Here is a 12432-nt window from a genome sequence, read left to right as displayed (position 1 = left end):
ATACGGATTATTCTGCAGTTGTGGACACATCTCTAAAATATGTCATCACTTAGAAATTTGAGCAAAATGTGTTCATGAAGCTGGAGAGATGGTCCAGTGGTTAAGAGCACTGCTCCTGCAGAGGGCCCATATTCAGTTCCCAGCACCCACAGGCAGCTCAGAACCACCTCTATCTCCAGATCCGAGGAACCCAACATCATTTTCTGGTCTCTCAGGCAATAGACACACACATACATGGCACATAAACACACATGCAGGCAAATACTCATACGCCTAAAATAACTTTATAAAGCTGTATTCACAGCTCGTATAATTCTGTATCCATTTTTCCCTCACATTAAGGGGAAAGGCAAGATACTAAGTTATATATGGATTGTGACTAAAAACCACAAACAAAAAACAAAGAACTCTGTCAACTGTGTACTCAGCATATGTGTTAACATAAATAAATGTTAATTTTCCCAAGAGTGTAAGGCAGGTACTGCACTACTATAATAATTTTATAGCTAGGAAAATGGAGGCACAGAGAAATTGTGTGATTAACCAAGCTCACGAAACTATTAAGATTCAAGCCTGGGCAATCTGCAACCTAAAGATATTTTGATAAGCATTTCACCACGATGTTGGCAGCAGAGGCCTCTGGGTGGTAGAAAAGAAGGGAATGATTTCTCCTACTTACCGCCATTTTAAAAAAAAAAAAGTAATGAAGAAAATATTATACCCTAAAAGGGACAAACCAACTAACTGTATTCCTATACTAAATCTGAGCAGAAAGCGTTTTCTTAATAAATTCCTGTGTTAGAACCAGGAAACCTGTTTTTGGATGAGACTGTTGACTGTCTTTGCTGTAGAAGAGAAAATTAAGGGCATTGAAAACGTGTCGGTTGTAAGAACGCAGAGAAACCGGCTAAGGCTCATGCTGACTTTTAACTTTCTACGTCATCTTTGATTAAAACCTGATTCTAGTTCTGATCCATTCTTTCCTACTCTGAAAAGCACACACCGCCGAAATCTAGCAAGTCCAGGCTCTAGTAAGACGAGGAAGGAGGAGGGGGAAAAGAAAACTGTATCAGGCCGAGGAAGCCTCGTCTCAAGCATGTGACCCTGGGAGGGTCGCTTGTGCTTTTTGTATTGATTTGTTTAGCAAAGCGTGAATCATTGGCACCAAAGCACGCTTTGGCAGACTACGGTTCTAGACGAGGCAAAGGTATTGACGATGAATGTGCAAAGAATCGAAATGTAAACCTTAAACTAAAGGGAACCCATCCACTCTACACTAATACCCGCTCAGCCAGTAATATAAGATTTAATTTTCAGATCTCTTTCGGGTTCAAGAGCCCAGCCGCACCACGGCGCCTATGGACTACAACTCCCAGCATGCAAGAGGTCTCTACCCATGTACCCTGGAACCCGATGAGCATATTTCCCAGAAAGCCGAATGGTTACGCTGGCGCGCGCGTGCGCTCTGTCTCCTCTGGGCTCCGTCCCCACTTGGGTTTGACCTACACCCGCCCGGAGAAAGATGGCGGCGCCAGCAGCGGCCGGGCTCTCCCGGCAGGTAGGCGAAGCTGGCGGGAAGTCCCACCCGGGGTGGCCGGCCCCCGGCTCCCAGCGCCGCGTGCGAGGCCGTGGCTGAGGGGTCAGCTCGCCCACGAGAGCCGTGGGCCCGCGACTGGGGACAGCGTGGGGCGGATGGGGCTTCGGCCCCACGGGTCGTGGGCGCGGGGTTGCGCTGTCTTGACCTTGACATCAAGGGTCACCGCGCGGAGGAGCAGCCCGCCAGGGTCTGGGAGACGGAGGAACCTGGAATTGGTTGGGAAAAACACACGCCTGGATCATCTGCCGTGATGCTTTTCGTTTGCAACACCGTAGTTTTTAACTCAGCCAGTTCTAATCTATGCATCCCAGAGCAGGAAGCATAATGACCTGTTGTGCCCTTGCGAGGTGCTTCCTAAGCTGTCTATTCCAGGCTTTTCCCGTGACAGACAGTGTCATCTCTTTAAGACCCGAAGCCTGCCGTATCAAGTATACTCAGTCTTTGGCCTTGGGTAGCGTTTCAGTTCCTAAGCAAGTATATTTGCTTGACTCGTGACTGAAATCCTCCTACTTTCTTTAAAATTTCCTCAAAGGTGATATAACTATAAACATTCCACTTTCATATAAAATTCTTATCGAAGGTGATAGATTTCTTTTTTGGAAAATTAAATTTTGGGAAGTTAGCATTTTCTCTCTCAGCCATCCAGCGGGGAAGGTGGTAGGGAGGCCGTTTCCAAAGCAATTGGGATGGTTCAATAGGGAATTTATTCGTAGATAAAGAGCAGTTCCCAGTCATATGGCCTGTGTAATAAGAGAATCGATGCAATGAATCACTTAGATTATTTTAACATACTGCTGAGTAATGCAGAAATCCTTCCCATAACCCTGTTTTATCTCTGTGTTCTAAAGGTACGGAGCTTCAGCACGTCTGTGGTCAGGCCCTTTGCCAAGCTCGTGAGGGTATGTTGACCTCCGTTCTCTTGTGGTGGGAGTTAAACAGAAATGCAGAGATGTGTAGTTACCTTTTCTCTGCAAGATTCGCAGTTTCCAAATGAGTTGGGGGAGGTGGTCAGCCCATCCCTAGCCTTTAATGTTTTAAGAATTATTTGTTTGGGGCCAGCAAGAAAGCTCTGCAGGTAAAGGCTCCTGGTGGCAAGCCTGAGAATCTGAGATCGATCCCTGGAAGCCATATGGTGGAAGGAAGGGCCCTGCAAATTGTCTTCTGCCCTCGGTTCTCCACATGTGTGTACACGCGCACACACAAACAGGGTGTATGGGTACACGAATTTTAAATTGTTTGTCCTAGTAGTCCTTCATAGACAAGCTAGCCTTTTGTTTTCTTTCTATGAAGGAAATATTTCTAACTAAAGAAAATAAAGTGCCCAGGTTCTTCTTTTTTTCCCCCTCGAGACAGGGTTTCTCTTGTAACCGCCCTGGCTGTCCTGGAACTCACTCTGTTGACCAGACTGGCCTTGAACTCACAGAGATTGGAGTGCTGGGAGTAAAACCATTGCCCAGATCCTTAGAGTTGTTACAGGAGTTGATACTGTGTCGCAACTCCAGGTTACTTCTTGACACTCTGCACCCTTTTTCTCCAAACAAAATCAATACTGATGGGTCCACTGGATTGGCTCTACCAGGCACCTGTAGTTTCACCTTGCAAAGGTCTGCCAGCCTCTTTATCTTTAACCCAGAAGTCTGATTGATGCAGACAACTCCAACTTGGTTACCCAATACAGAGTGAAATATGGGTGAATGTACATGGATTATTTTGTAACTCTAATTACTAGTTCATGTGTGAAGGGTCCATTCAGCTTTCTTAGCTTACAGGTCTAGAGATATTCTGGGTTGTCATATGCTCTCTGGCGCCCAGGCCAGTCAACTATACATAAACTCACCTTGGGAAATAGCAGAACAGAATGCAGTAGGAACTTACAGAAACACATTCCACCCGTCTCAACAGAAGCAAGTTCCGTGAGACCTCTGAATAGAGGCATTTTATTCATCCTGAGAGCATCCTCAAACACCGTAGCAGTGATGGGGAGTGTGCACTTGGCCTGTCTTCAGAGCTGTGAGCTGTTAGTCCTTGAACCCTCCCATGCCTAGAGCCTGCCTTGTACTGAGTTCAAGGAAGGGAAGCTCAGACAGTTGCAAGTAGGTAGAGCCGGAAGAGACTCGGGACAGAGGAAGTGAGATGTCCCTCGTGTGTGAGTCCTCATTTAGGACTGCTCCTTGGTGAAGTGCTTAACTGCTGTGGTCTCTAAGTCATAATACAACAATAATTGTACTCCTGGCTGAACTCTTCCTCCCTTCCCTCTTTTCCTTCCCAGCCCCCCGTGCAGCTTTATGGCATCGAAGGTCGCTATGCCACCGCCCTTTATTCTGCTGCTTCCAAACAGAATAAGCTGGACCAAGTGGAAAAGGAGTTGCTACGGATGGGGGTGAGTAGCTGTCCTGGCAGTGCCTGTTCCTGACCTGTAAAAAGAGCCACTGGAAACTACAAGACGTGTTAAAAGATCAAGGTTATGTTAATGTCTTTTGAATTTATTTTCACATTACTGAAATTACATTTCTTCGTGAGTTTCTTCGGGAACTTCCTAGATTTAAAAAAAAAAAATTCCAGGCTGGAGAGATGGCTCAGAGGTTAAGAGCATTGCCTGCTCTTCCAAAGGTCCTGAGTTCAATTCCCAGCAACCACATGGTGGCTCACAACCATCGGTAATGAGGTCTGGTGCCCTCTTCTGGCCTGCAGACATACACACAGACAGAATATTGTATACATAATAAATAAATAAATATTTAAAAAATGTTTAATTACCTTTCCTCATTTTGGGAATTGGGGACTCTTGGGCATGTACAGTGCAAATATAGAGGTTGGAGTCTCGTCCTCTACCCTGCGAGTTCTGGGGAGCAAACCCAGGCCAGCAGCTTGGCAGCCAGTGTTCTGCCCACTGGGCCATCCTGCCCTTCCGGGGAATTTGTAATTATTCCCAAGAAGTGAAAGAAGAATGGCTGAGCAGAGGCTGCTGGGTAATGAGACAGAACTGATAGGCCCAAGACTGCCCAGGAAAAAAAAAATCTCTCTTTGCATTTTCCTTTGAAAGGTAAAGAAAGGGAAATCACCTTTGAATAGCAGAAACCAAGTGTCTGCTCTCACTCCACGGCCAGTGTGGTCACCCCAGGGGAAGGGTGGTTTTTCCAGTTAGATGTTTTAAGATCCCTTAGAGAAAGCAGTCCGGCCTTCCCAGGCTAGCACAGTGTCCTGTGTAGTAGGACCACTGCACGGGCTGCTCATCTCATTCACTCAGCTTAAACTTTACTCTGTCTATAAAACAAATTTAGCCGTCCTCCCTCCTTGTCTGCACTTGCCTGGGCCTGGCTTCCTGCCAGGGACCCTGTGAGAGGCATTGACTGGAGCAGACAGGCCCTGTTCTGGTCATCACTGTATATGGTGGTCAGCTAAGCTCTCTTTGAGCCAAGCAATCCTGTTCACCATGAAGGTGATGATTTTGGTGGTGGACATTAGCTTGGTGTATGGGCAGATAAGATGTCTCCTTGGGTAAGGACACTTACCACCAAGCATGGCATTTGAGTTCACTTTCTGAGACCCACGTGGTGTATGGTGGAAGGAGAGAACCAACTCTGGCCAAGTTGTTGTCGGACCTGCACACACTCACCATGCCATAGTCTCTCCCTTCCTCCCTCTTTCTCTCTCTATGTGTGTATGTGTCTGTCTGTCTGTCTCTCTCTATGTGTGTATGTGTCTGTCTGTCTCTATGTGTGTATGTGTCTGTCTGTCTCTCTATGTGTGTATGTGTCTGTCTGTCTCTATGTGTGTATGTGTCTGTCTGTCTCTCTCTATGTGTGTATGTGTCTGTCTGTCTCTCTCTATGTGTGTATGTGTGTGTCTGTCTGTCTCTCTCTATGTGTGTATGTGTGTGTCTGTCTGTCTCTCTCTATGTGTGTATGTGTCTGTCTGTCTCTATGTGTGTATGTGTCTGTCTGTCTCTCTATGTGTGTATGTGTCTGTCTGTCTCTATGTGTGTATGTGTCTGTCTGTCTCTCTCTATGTGTGTATGTGTCTGTCTGTCTCTCTCTCTCTATGTGTGTATGTGTCTGTCTGTCTCTCTCTATGTGTGTATGTGTCTGTCTGTCTGTCTCTCTCTATGTGTGTATGATCTGTCTGTCTCTCTCTCTCTCTATGTGTGTATGTGTCTGTCTGTCTCTCTCTATGTGTGTATGTGTCTGTCTGTCTCTCTCTATGTGTGTATGTGTGTGTCTGTCTGTCTCTCTCTATGTGTGTATGTGTCTGTCTGTCTCTCTCTCTCTATGTGTGTATGTGTCTGTCTGTCTCTCTCTATGTGTGTATGTGTCTGTCTGTCTCTCTCTCTCTATGTGTGTATGTGTCTGTCTGTCTCTATGTGTGTATGTGTCTGTCTGTCTGTCTCTCTCTATGTGTGTATGTGTCTGTCTGTCTCTCTCTATGTGTGTATGTGTCTGTCTGTCTCTCTATGTGTGTATGTGTCTGTCTGTCTCTCTCTATGTGTGTATGTGTCTGTCTCTCTCTCTATGTGTGTATGTGTCTGTCTCTCTCTCTCACTCTATGTGTGTATGTGTCTGTCTGTCTCTCTCTCTCTATGTGTGTATGTGTCTGTCTCTCTCTATGTGTGTATGTGTCTGTCTGTCTGTCTTTCTCTCTATGTGTGTATGTGTCTGTCTCTCTCATGTTTCTCATTACTTAGATTTGCTTTTATACAACCCAAAAGTCAGTCCTAGAGAAGAAGGTAGTTATCTGAGGTGCTACAAGTGAGGTTTTGAGGGGCTGGGGGCAGGGGTGGGATGGTAAGAGATGTCACCTTAGATGTCTGCTGGGTGTTACTAGCAGAAACATGAGAAGGTGGGTAACCCAGGCTCCGGGGCCATATCTGTAAAGGCCTTTTCTGTGTGGCTACTCAGGCGGAAATCCTAGCATGAAAATCAGCACTGCTTGGCAATGGACTGAATTCCAGCCAGGAGCCAGTGGGGTGCTGGGGAGCAGCTGGCAGGTGTGCAGATGTGTAACTGGAAGGTGCCTGCCCAGGAAGAGCCATTGTGGGTCCTTGAACTCTGGTCTGATGGTGAAGTCAGCAGGTGCTGAAGCTGCAGGTGGTTACTAAGTTGGTGTTTGTGCTTTAGCAAAATGGGGATAAAATGGATTTGCAACATGGTTGTGGTTCTTGTTCTCTTCCCTTTCAGTCCAGAATCTCATAGTTAGGTTTGTCTGGGGACTCAGAGAGAGGCCTCTCAGTGTAGCTGGGGGAATGTGTGCTGAGGAAAACGGGCTTACGGTGTCACATGCGGTAGGATATATGGTGAGACTGTGGCTGCTTAATTTTGTATGGTTTCTTAAAATACATGTAAGGAACCTCATAAGGTATTTCTGGAGTTCTTTAAAGTATATCTTTAACCCCATGAACAAAATGTGTGCTGACTGACTTGTGTGTGTGCTTACAGCAACTCCTGAAGGACCCCAAGGTGTCTCTTGCGGTTCTGAACCCCTACGTCAAGCGCTCCATCAAAGCGAAAAGTCTGGCTAGTATCACAGCCAAGGAAAAGTTTTCTCCACTGACAGCCAACCTCATGAGTGAGTGTGGCCACGTTCCCAGTTGGGTTTTCTTAGATAATTGTTTTAACTGTGCAAGGGTTGGGATTAGGGTTAAGAGGGGGAAGTGACCAGAGAGAGAAAAAAACTTGGTGCCCCAGGAAGTCAAAAGATCCCCTGAAACTGGAGTTGTGGGTGGTCATGAGCCAACATATGGGAACTGAGCCTGGGTTTGCTGCAGGAGCACCTCCCGTGCTGAGTCACTGAGTCGTCCCGCCAGCCCCCATTCGCAGTCTCCGAGGACTCTGATTGTGGTGTCCCCAGCTACAAATTGGCTTTGCTCTGAATGTGACTCACTGAGTTCCTGTCACTTGCGCAGATGTGCTTGCTGAGAACGGACGGCTGAGCAATACCCAGGCGGTCATCTCTGCCTTTTCCACCATCATGAGTGTCCACCGTGGAGAAGTACCATGCACGGTGACCACAGCATCTGTAAGTGGCCCTTTCCCCCCACTGCGGAATGCAACTTGTCACTAGTGAGATTCCTGTGAGCCTCCACCTGGAAGCCAGCAGTTAGTCATGGGGATCCTGGCTGCATTTAAAGGACATCGAAGCATTTTATGAACTAGCTGTTTAGGTCCTGTTATAGCCTGGACTCTTAAATGCAATGTTAAGTTCTAGAATAAGACTGTTTAAACCTGTGGCCTGCTGCCAGCAGGGCAGTAACTACCACCCTTTATTGGCGCTGCCATCTGCTGGGGACCTTGTCATCTTTACTATCCTAAGATTGTCCTTATTTTATAGTCAAGAAGGGGAGGCTTAGGTGGGCTCAGGATCACTCGGGCCTCTTTTCTCAGAAGTCTGCACTCTGTGTACATGATATTCCCTTCCTACGAGTATTTGTATTTTTTCCCTCTCTCTAACTGTTGTGCTCTGTTTAAAGGGTGGTCATTCTTTTTCAGCCTTTAGATGACGCTGTTCTCTCCGAGTTAAAGACCGTGCTGAAGAGCTTCCTGGGTCAAGGACAGATATTGAAACTGGAGGTTAAGGTGGGTTTGGTTCCTTCATTGTCTGACTCGGCCACGGGCTGTGGGCAGTGTTGGTGCCGAGGCTGAGCTGAAGCTGAGTCCTGATCCCAGCATAGTTCCCCTCGTGTTGTGGGTGGTCTGCCTGTTTTAGCGAGCCTCCTCAGGATTTTGGTTGTTTTTTAATCTGCGCACCTGATGAGCGAATCCTGTGTTTTCACATTTGCAACCTGTTTTATTTCCTAGACTGATCCGTCAATCATGGGTGGCATGATTGTCCGAATTGGGGAGAAATACGTTGACATGTCTGCGAAGACCAAGATTCAGAAGCTCAGCCAGGCCATGCGGGAGATGCTCTGAAGGCTGTTGCCTTTGTGAGCGCTCATCCTTGGAGCAACAATAAACCGCTTCCTAAACAGAGGGTGCTGCTTCTTGTCCTTTAAGGGATTTGCAGTGCAAGGTCTTCATCCTCCCGTGGGCGGGCTCCTCTAGTCTTGAGTTTAGAATGCCCTTGGGCTGGACTGTGTGTTATTCTTAGGGATTCCTTGATTAAATTAACATTGTGTCTACATATGTAGCCTATCAAAATCTCATGTCTTTGAGGGGTGGCTGAAGGAGGCCTCTCTACTGAAAGGTTTTCTTGATCCTGACATAAAACTTCTGACCATAGTCAGAAGGTGAAAAAGCTTAGGTGGGCTCAGGGTCTGAACTGTCAAGGGCACTTTGTGCCCCTCATATGAAATCTAGCAATATTGTGATACAGTAGAATAGGTATCTCTCATTTTACACGTGAGATTTGTTCAGGGTAACATGGCTGAACCACAGAGTCTGGTTTGCAATCCCCATCTCATGATTGTTCCCCTTGTGACAGATGACACACTGACCACAGCTGGAGCCAGCCAGTCAGGCTAACACGCAAGTCCCCATTGCCCCTGAGATGCTCCCAGTCCACCTGCAGCTCCCAGAGTTCGCCTCTGAGGCTGCTGGAGCAGCTGGAGCTCTTGGGGTCACCAGTAGGCCCTTCTGGGCCATGCCCAAGAGCGGTTGCCTCACAGACAGCTGAAGGGCCTTACCCCAGGGCTAAGTCTTAGCAAAGGGGAAGAGAGGAAGTGGGATGTGTCCGGGTACCCTTCACTGCCAGCAGCCTGGCAGTCCGCAGGTGGTTTCTTCAAACTAGATACAGATGAGGTAGTGGGGTCCAGAGCAGCCAGGCGAAGGGCTCTTATCACAAGGGAGAAACAAGCCCCTGTTGCTGAGCACTGCTAGGCTCGCCTCTCCTGTTGAGCATGGTTCTCTACCTTCCCAAGATTCACTGCCTGCCTTCGGCTTGCCACTGAGGACCGGGATAGCCTCGCATGCTCACTGCAAGGCTCACACAGACAGCAGCACTGATGCAGATTACCCCACAAATACCAGAGATGACCCCAAAGCCTTGCCCACGATAATCTTGTGCTATGAAGTACAATGTCCTGGATCTGAGTTGAGGCTGGCCATGGGTCCTAGGCAGCGATGTGCCCCTGAAGTGCTGAGATTGAGGCGTGTGCCACCTCGAGGGCCCAGCTTCACAGGGAAGCCCTTCCTAACACCTTCAAACAGAACAGCCTAGTGTGGTGGCGTGTCACATTATCCCAACCCTCATGGCTGAGGCAGAAAGATAGGGATTTTGAGGTCAGCCTGGGATACATATCAAAACCTTACCTCAAAAAGCAAAAGCCTGATCCAGCATTTGGTAGGCAGAGGCAGGCAGATCTGAGTTCAAGGCCAGCCTGGTCTACAGAGTGAGTTCCAGAACAGCCAGGGCCACACAGAGAAATCCTGTCTCGAGGAAACAAAGCAAGCAGAACAAAATAGCAAAACAGCTGGAACAGTGGCTCAGTGTTTAAAAGCACATACTGGTCTTCGAGAAGTCCTGAATTCTGATGCAACACACAGGCAGCTCACAAACACCTGTAACTCAGGGAGATCCAACACCTGTGGCCAGTGCAGGCAGAGTGCACTCGTGTGTACGTGCCTGCCCCCACCATATAATTAAAGATAAAAAGGTTTAAGTTTTGTGTGTGTGTGTGTGTGTGTGTGTGTGTGTGTGTGTGTGTGTGTGTGTGTATCCATTTGGGTCTTAGAACAAATTAGGGTAAATGAAGGTATAGCTAAACAACTCTCAAAACCACACTGGAAGACAAGCTGATGAGAAAAAGCAAACAAATGGGAAGGTTTCTTTGAGCTGTGCAATTGAACAGCCCTTTGCATGGGTATGATATGTGTTAACTATTAAGTAGGGTACACCTAACATCCTACGTTGGGTGCATAGAAGACAGCACATGAAGGGCACCACAAGTTCACACTGAAGCCAACTGTGCATGGGGTGTGAGACAGGAGGATTGGGAGTTAAGGCCAGCCTCAGGTAGCTATGTGTGACCCTGTCCAAAAAGAAAAGCCCACTCATTTAAGAGTCTCCAGGAAGTTTTACTGGGCTTGCTAGGTTTCCTTGGCGCCCCTAACTGTTCTCAGCATTTCTCATGCTATTCTTAGGAATACTCAACACAAGGAGTCTGTCTCAGAGCTGACTCTCTGAGGACACAGGAGAGTTGGAAAGGTAGGGATTGCCATATGTTTTTATTTTATTTTTACATCATTTTTCTTGTACAACTACAACCTTACTCTGGGAAATGGCCACAGGGAGAGACTCATTTTCAGGGCGTCCTGTGTGTCGGCAAAGAAGTGGAGGAAGAAAAAGCTCAGAATAATCTGAGGTAGTGAGGTTGGCTGTTCTTGTTTTATTCGTGAGCTTATGTGATTTGGACCATACAGGCCAAAGCGACCAAGAATGAGATGCAGGGCCTGGCGATTCCTACTGATGTTGCCACTGTACAACGAAAGTCAATGCCCTATTGCTGGAAACTGAGCTGGTAAAACAACATTTCATGTGTAATAAGGTGCCAAAGGGTGTTCAGACATGAAAAAAACAAACTAAAAAACCTTTTAAACAAATGGAAAAGAAGCTTTATGAGCCTGCTTCAGCAGGCCTTGTGCAGATGTAGAAGTCTAACTTATAACAATGTCTAATAATCTTTAGAACTCTATTAGTGTTATAAAGCGGACACTATAATCCTTTCATGAAAATACTGTTACTTAGCAACAAGTACACATTACAATGAATTGGACATCCATGGGGGAGTGGCTTAGTTCCACCACTGCCGGCTGTGAACTGCAGGCTACCAGCACCATGGCCCACTACAGAGATCACAAATGCTAACCGACCAATGCTGTGGGGGAGGGCCTGGAGTTCTCTCGTCTGGCTGGTGTATCCTCACAACCTGTGGTCACCCCAGCCCAGCGCTCATCATTCCAGGAGAGAAGAAGCAGGGTCTATGCAGACAGAGAAGCCAGAGTTTGTGCAGTTCTACACGCTGGCCTGACATGCCTTCCCAGGCTACATCTGAGCAAGCTAAGTGGCCCCATCTTTGAGACTAGAGGCAGCTATAGAATACAGTCATTTTCAGCCTTAGCAGAGTCCAGGAAGCATCCTGCAGTAAAGCTGCCCACACCTCTGCAGGCAGGACATGGCTTGACTCCAGCGTGCGCCAGAGCAGGGTTATTAAGACAGAGCTGGCAGCATTAAGAGGCACACAGCTTACTGAAAGAAGCGCTGGCCCAACACACCCCCGTGCTTGTCCTTTTCATCAGTGGACCCTAGACTTCTGCAGTGATCAGTGGTCACCCCTGTCACCAGAAACTGGCTCTTAATCGAGAGGCATTTCCGATCAGGTGGCAAGGCTGGACTCAGAGTCACCACTAACTAAAGTCATTTGTAGATGCTCTCTTGGGGAGCGGGGGCCGGGGAAAGAGGTTAGACACAGTTTCACCAGCCTCCCTGGGTCACCTGAAGAAACATTCCAGCGGTGCTCAGAAGCAGCCTGAACATCTTGTATTTTTCTGGAAAGGGTGTAGAGTAGGGGAGGCAGGCCTCTTGTCTCAGCCTGGGCCTTCAGGAAGCTGTATGGGGTACCTGTTTCCCCTGCATACAAACAGCTGAGCCTGGAAAACCCAGGCTCGGCCTCCCCTCACCCTCACCCCATCAGCTTCTCCATGGTGGGAGAAGCTGAAGCCGGGGAGTGGCCTCCCTGAATGCTCCTGAGTTCTCTGACCAGGCCACATGGTCTGTGGCAGCAGTCTGTTGGAAGACGGGCTGTGTGTCTCACTCCAGAATATGACATCTGTAGGAGGCAACCTGTAGTGTAACAAGATCTCACCCCAGGCCATGGCTACGTGGTCCCTCCCATTCTGTCATGC

General features: G+C 47.7%; 1 protein-coding gene across 1 annotated transcript; it reads left to right on the top strand.

Moving 5' to 3' along the window:
• The first annotated feature begins 1427 nt into the window (after positions 1-1427).
• Positions 1428-8563, top strand: Atp5po (ATP synthase peripheral stalk subunit OSCP). The gene is made up of 7 exons (XM_075960122.1): positions 1428-1558; positions 2446-2496; positions 3867-3977; positions 7030-7159; positions 7497-7609; positions 8080-8166; positions 8389-8563. The coding sequence occupies exons 1-7, from the start codon at positions 1523-1525 to the stop codon at positions 8500-8502; spliced, it is 642 nt and encodes a 213-aa protein (XP_075816237.1). The 5' UTR covers positions 1428-1522; the 3' UTR covers positions 8503-8563.
• Positions 8564-12432: the final 3869 nt, after the last annotated feature.

The sequence above is a fragment of the Microtus pennsylvanicus genome, chromosome 1, assembly GCF_037038515.1.
Source record: "Microtus pennsylvanicus isolate mMicPen1 chromosome 1, mMicPen1.hap1, whole genome shotgun sequence".
NCBI lineage: Eukaryota > Metazoa > Chordata > Mammalia > Rodentia > Cricetidae > Microtus > Microtus pennsylvanicus.
Note: the sequence above shows the minus strand (reverse complement) of the source record. Positions and strands in the feature narration are given on the sequence as shown.

What these genes read in the sequence shown, in the direction of transcription:
- Atp5po (XM_075960122.1), top strand. Translation starts at nt 1,523, where the DNA reads ATGGCGGCGCCAGCAGCGGCCGGGCTCTCCCGGCAG. An exon ending in CCTTTGCCAAGCTCGTGAGG is followed by an intron (nt 2,497 to 3,866) that starts GTATGTTGACCT and finishes TTTCCTTCCCAG; the next exon opens with CCCCCCGTGCAGCTTTATGG. An exon ending in AGGAGTTGCTACGGATGGGG is followed by an intron (nt 3,978 to 7,029) that starts GTGAGTAGCTGT and finishes GTGTGCTTACAG; the next exon opens with CAACTCCTGAAGGACCCCAA.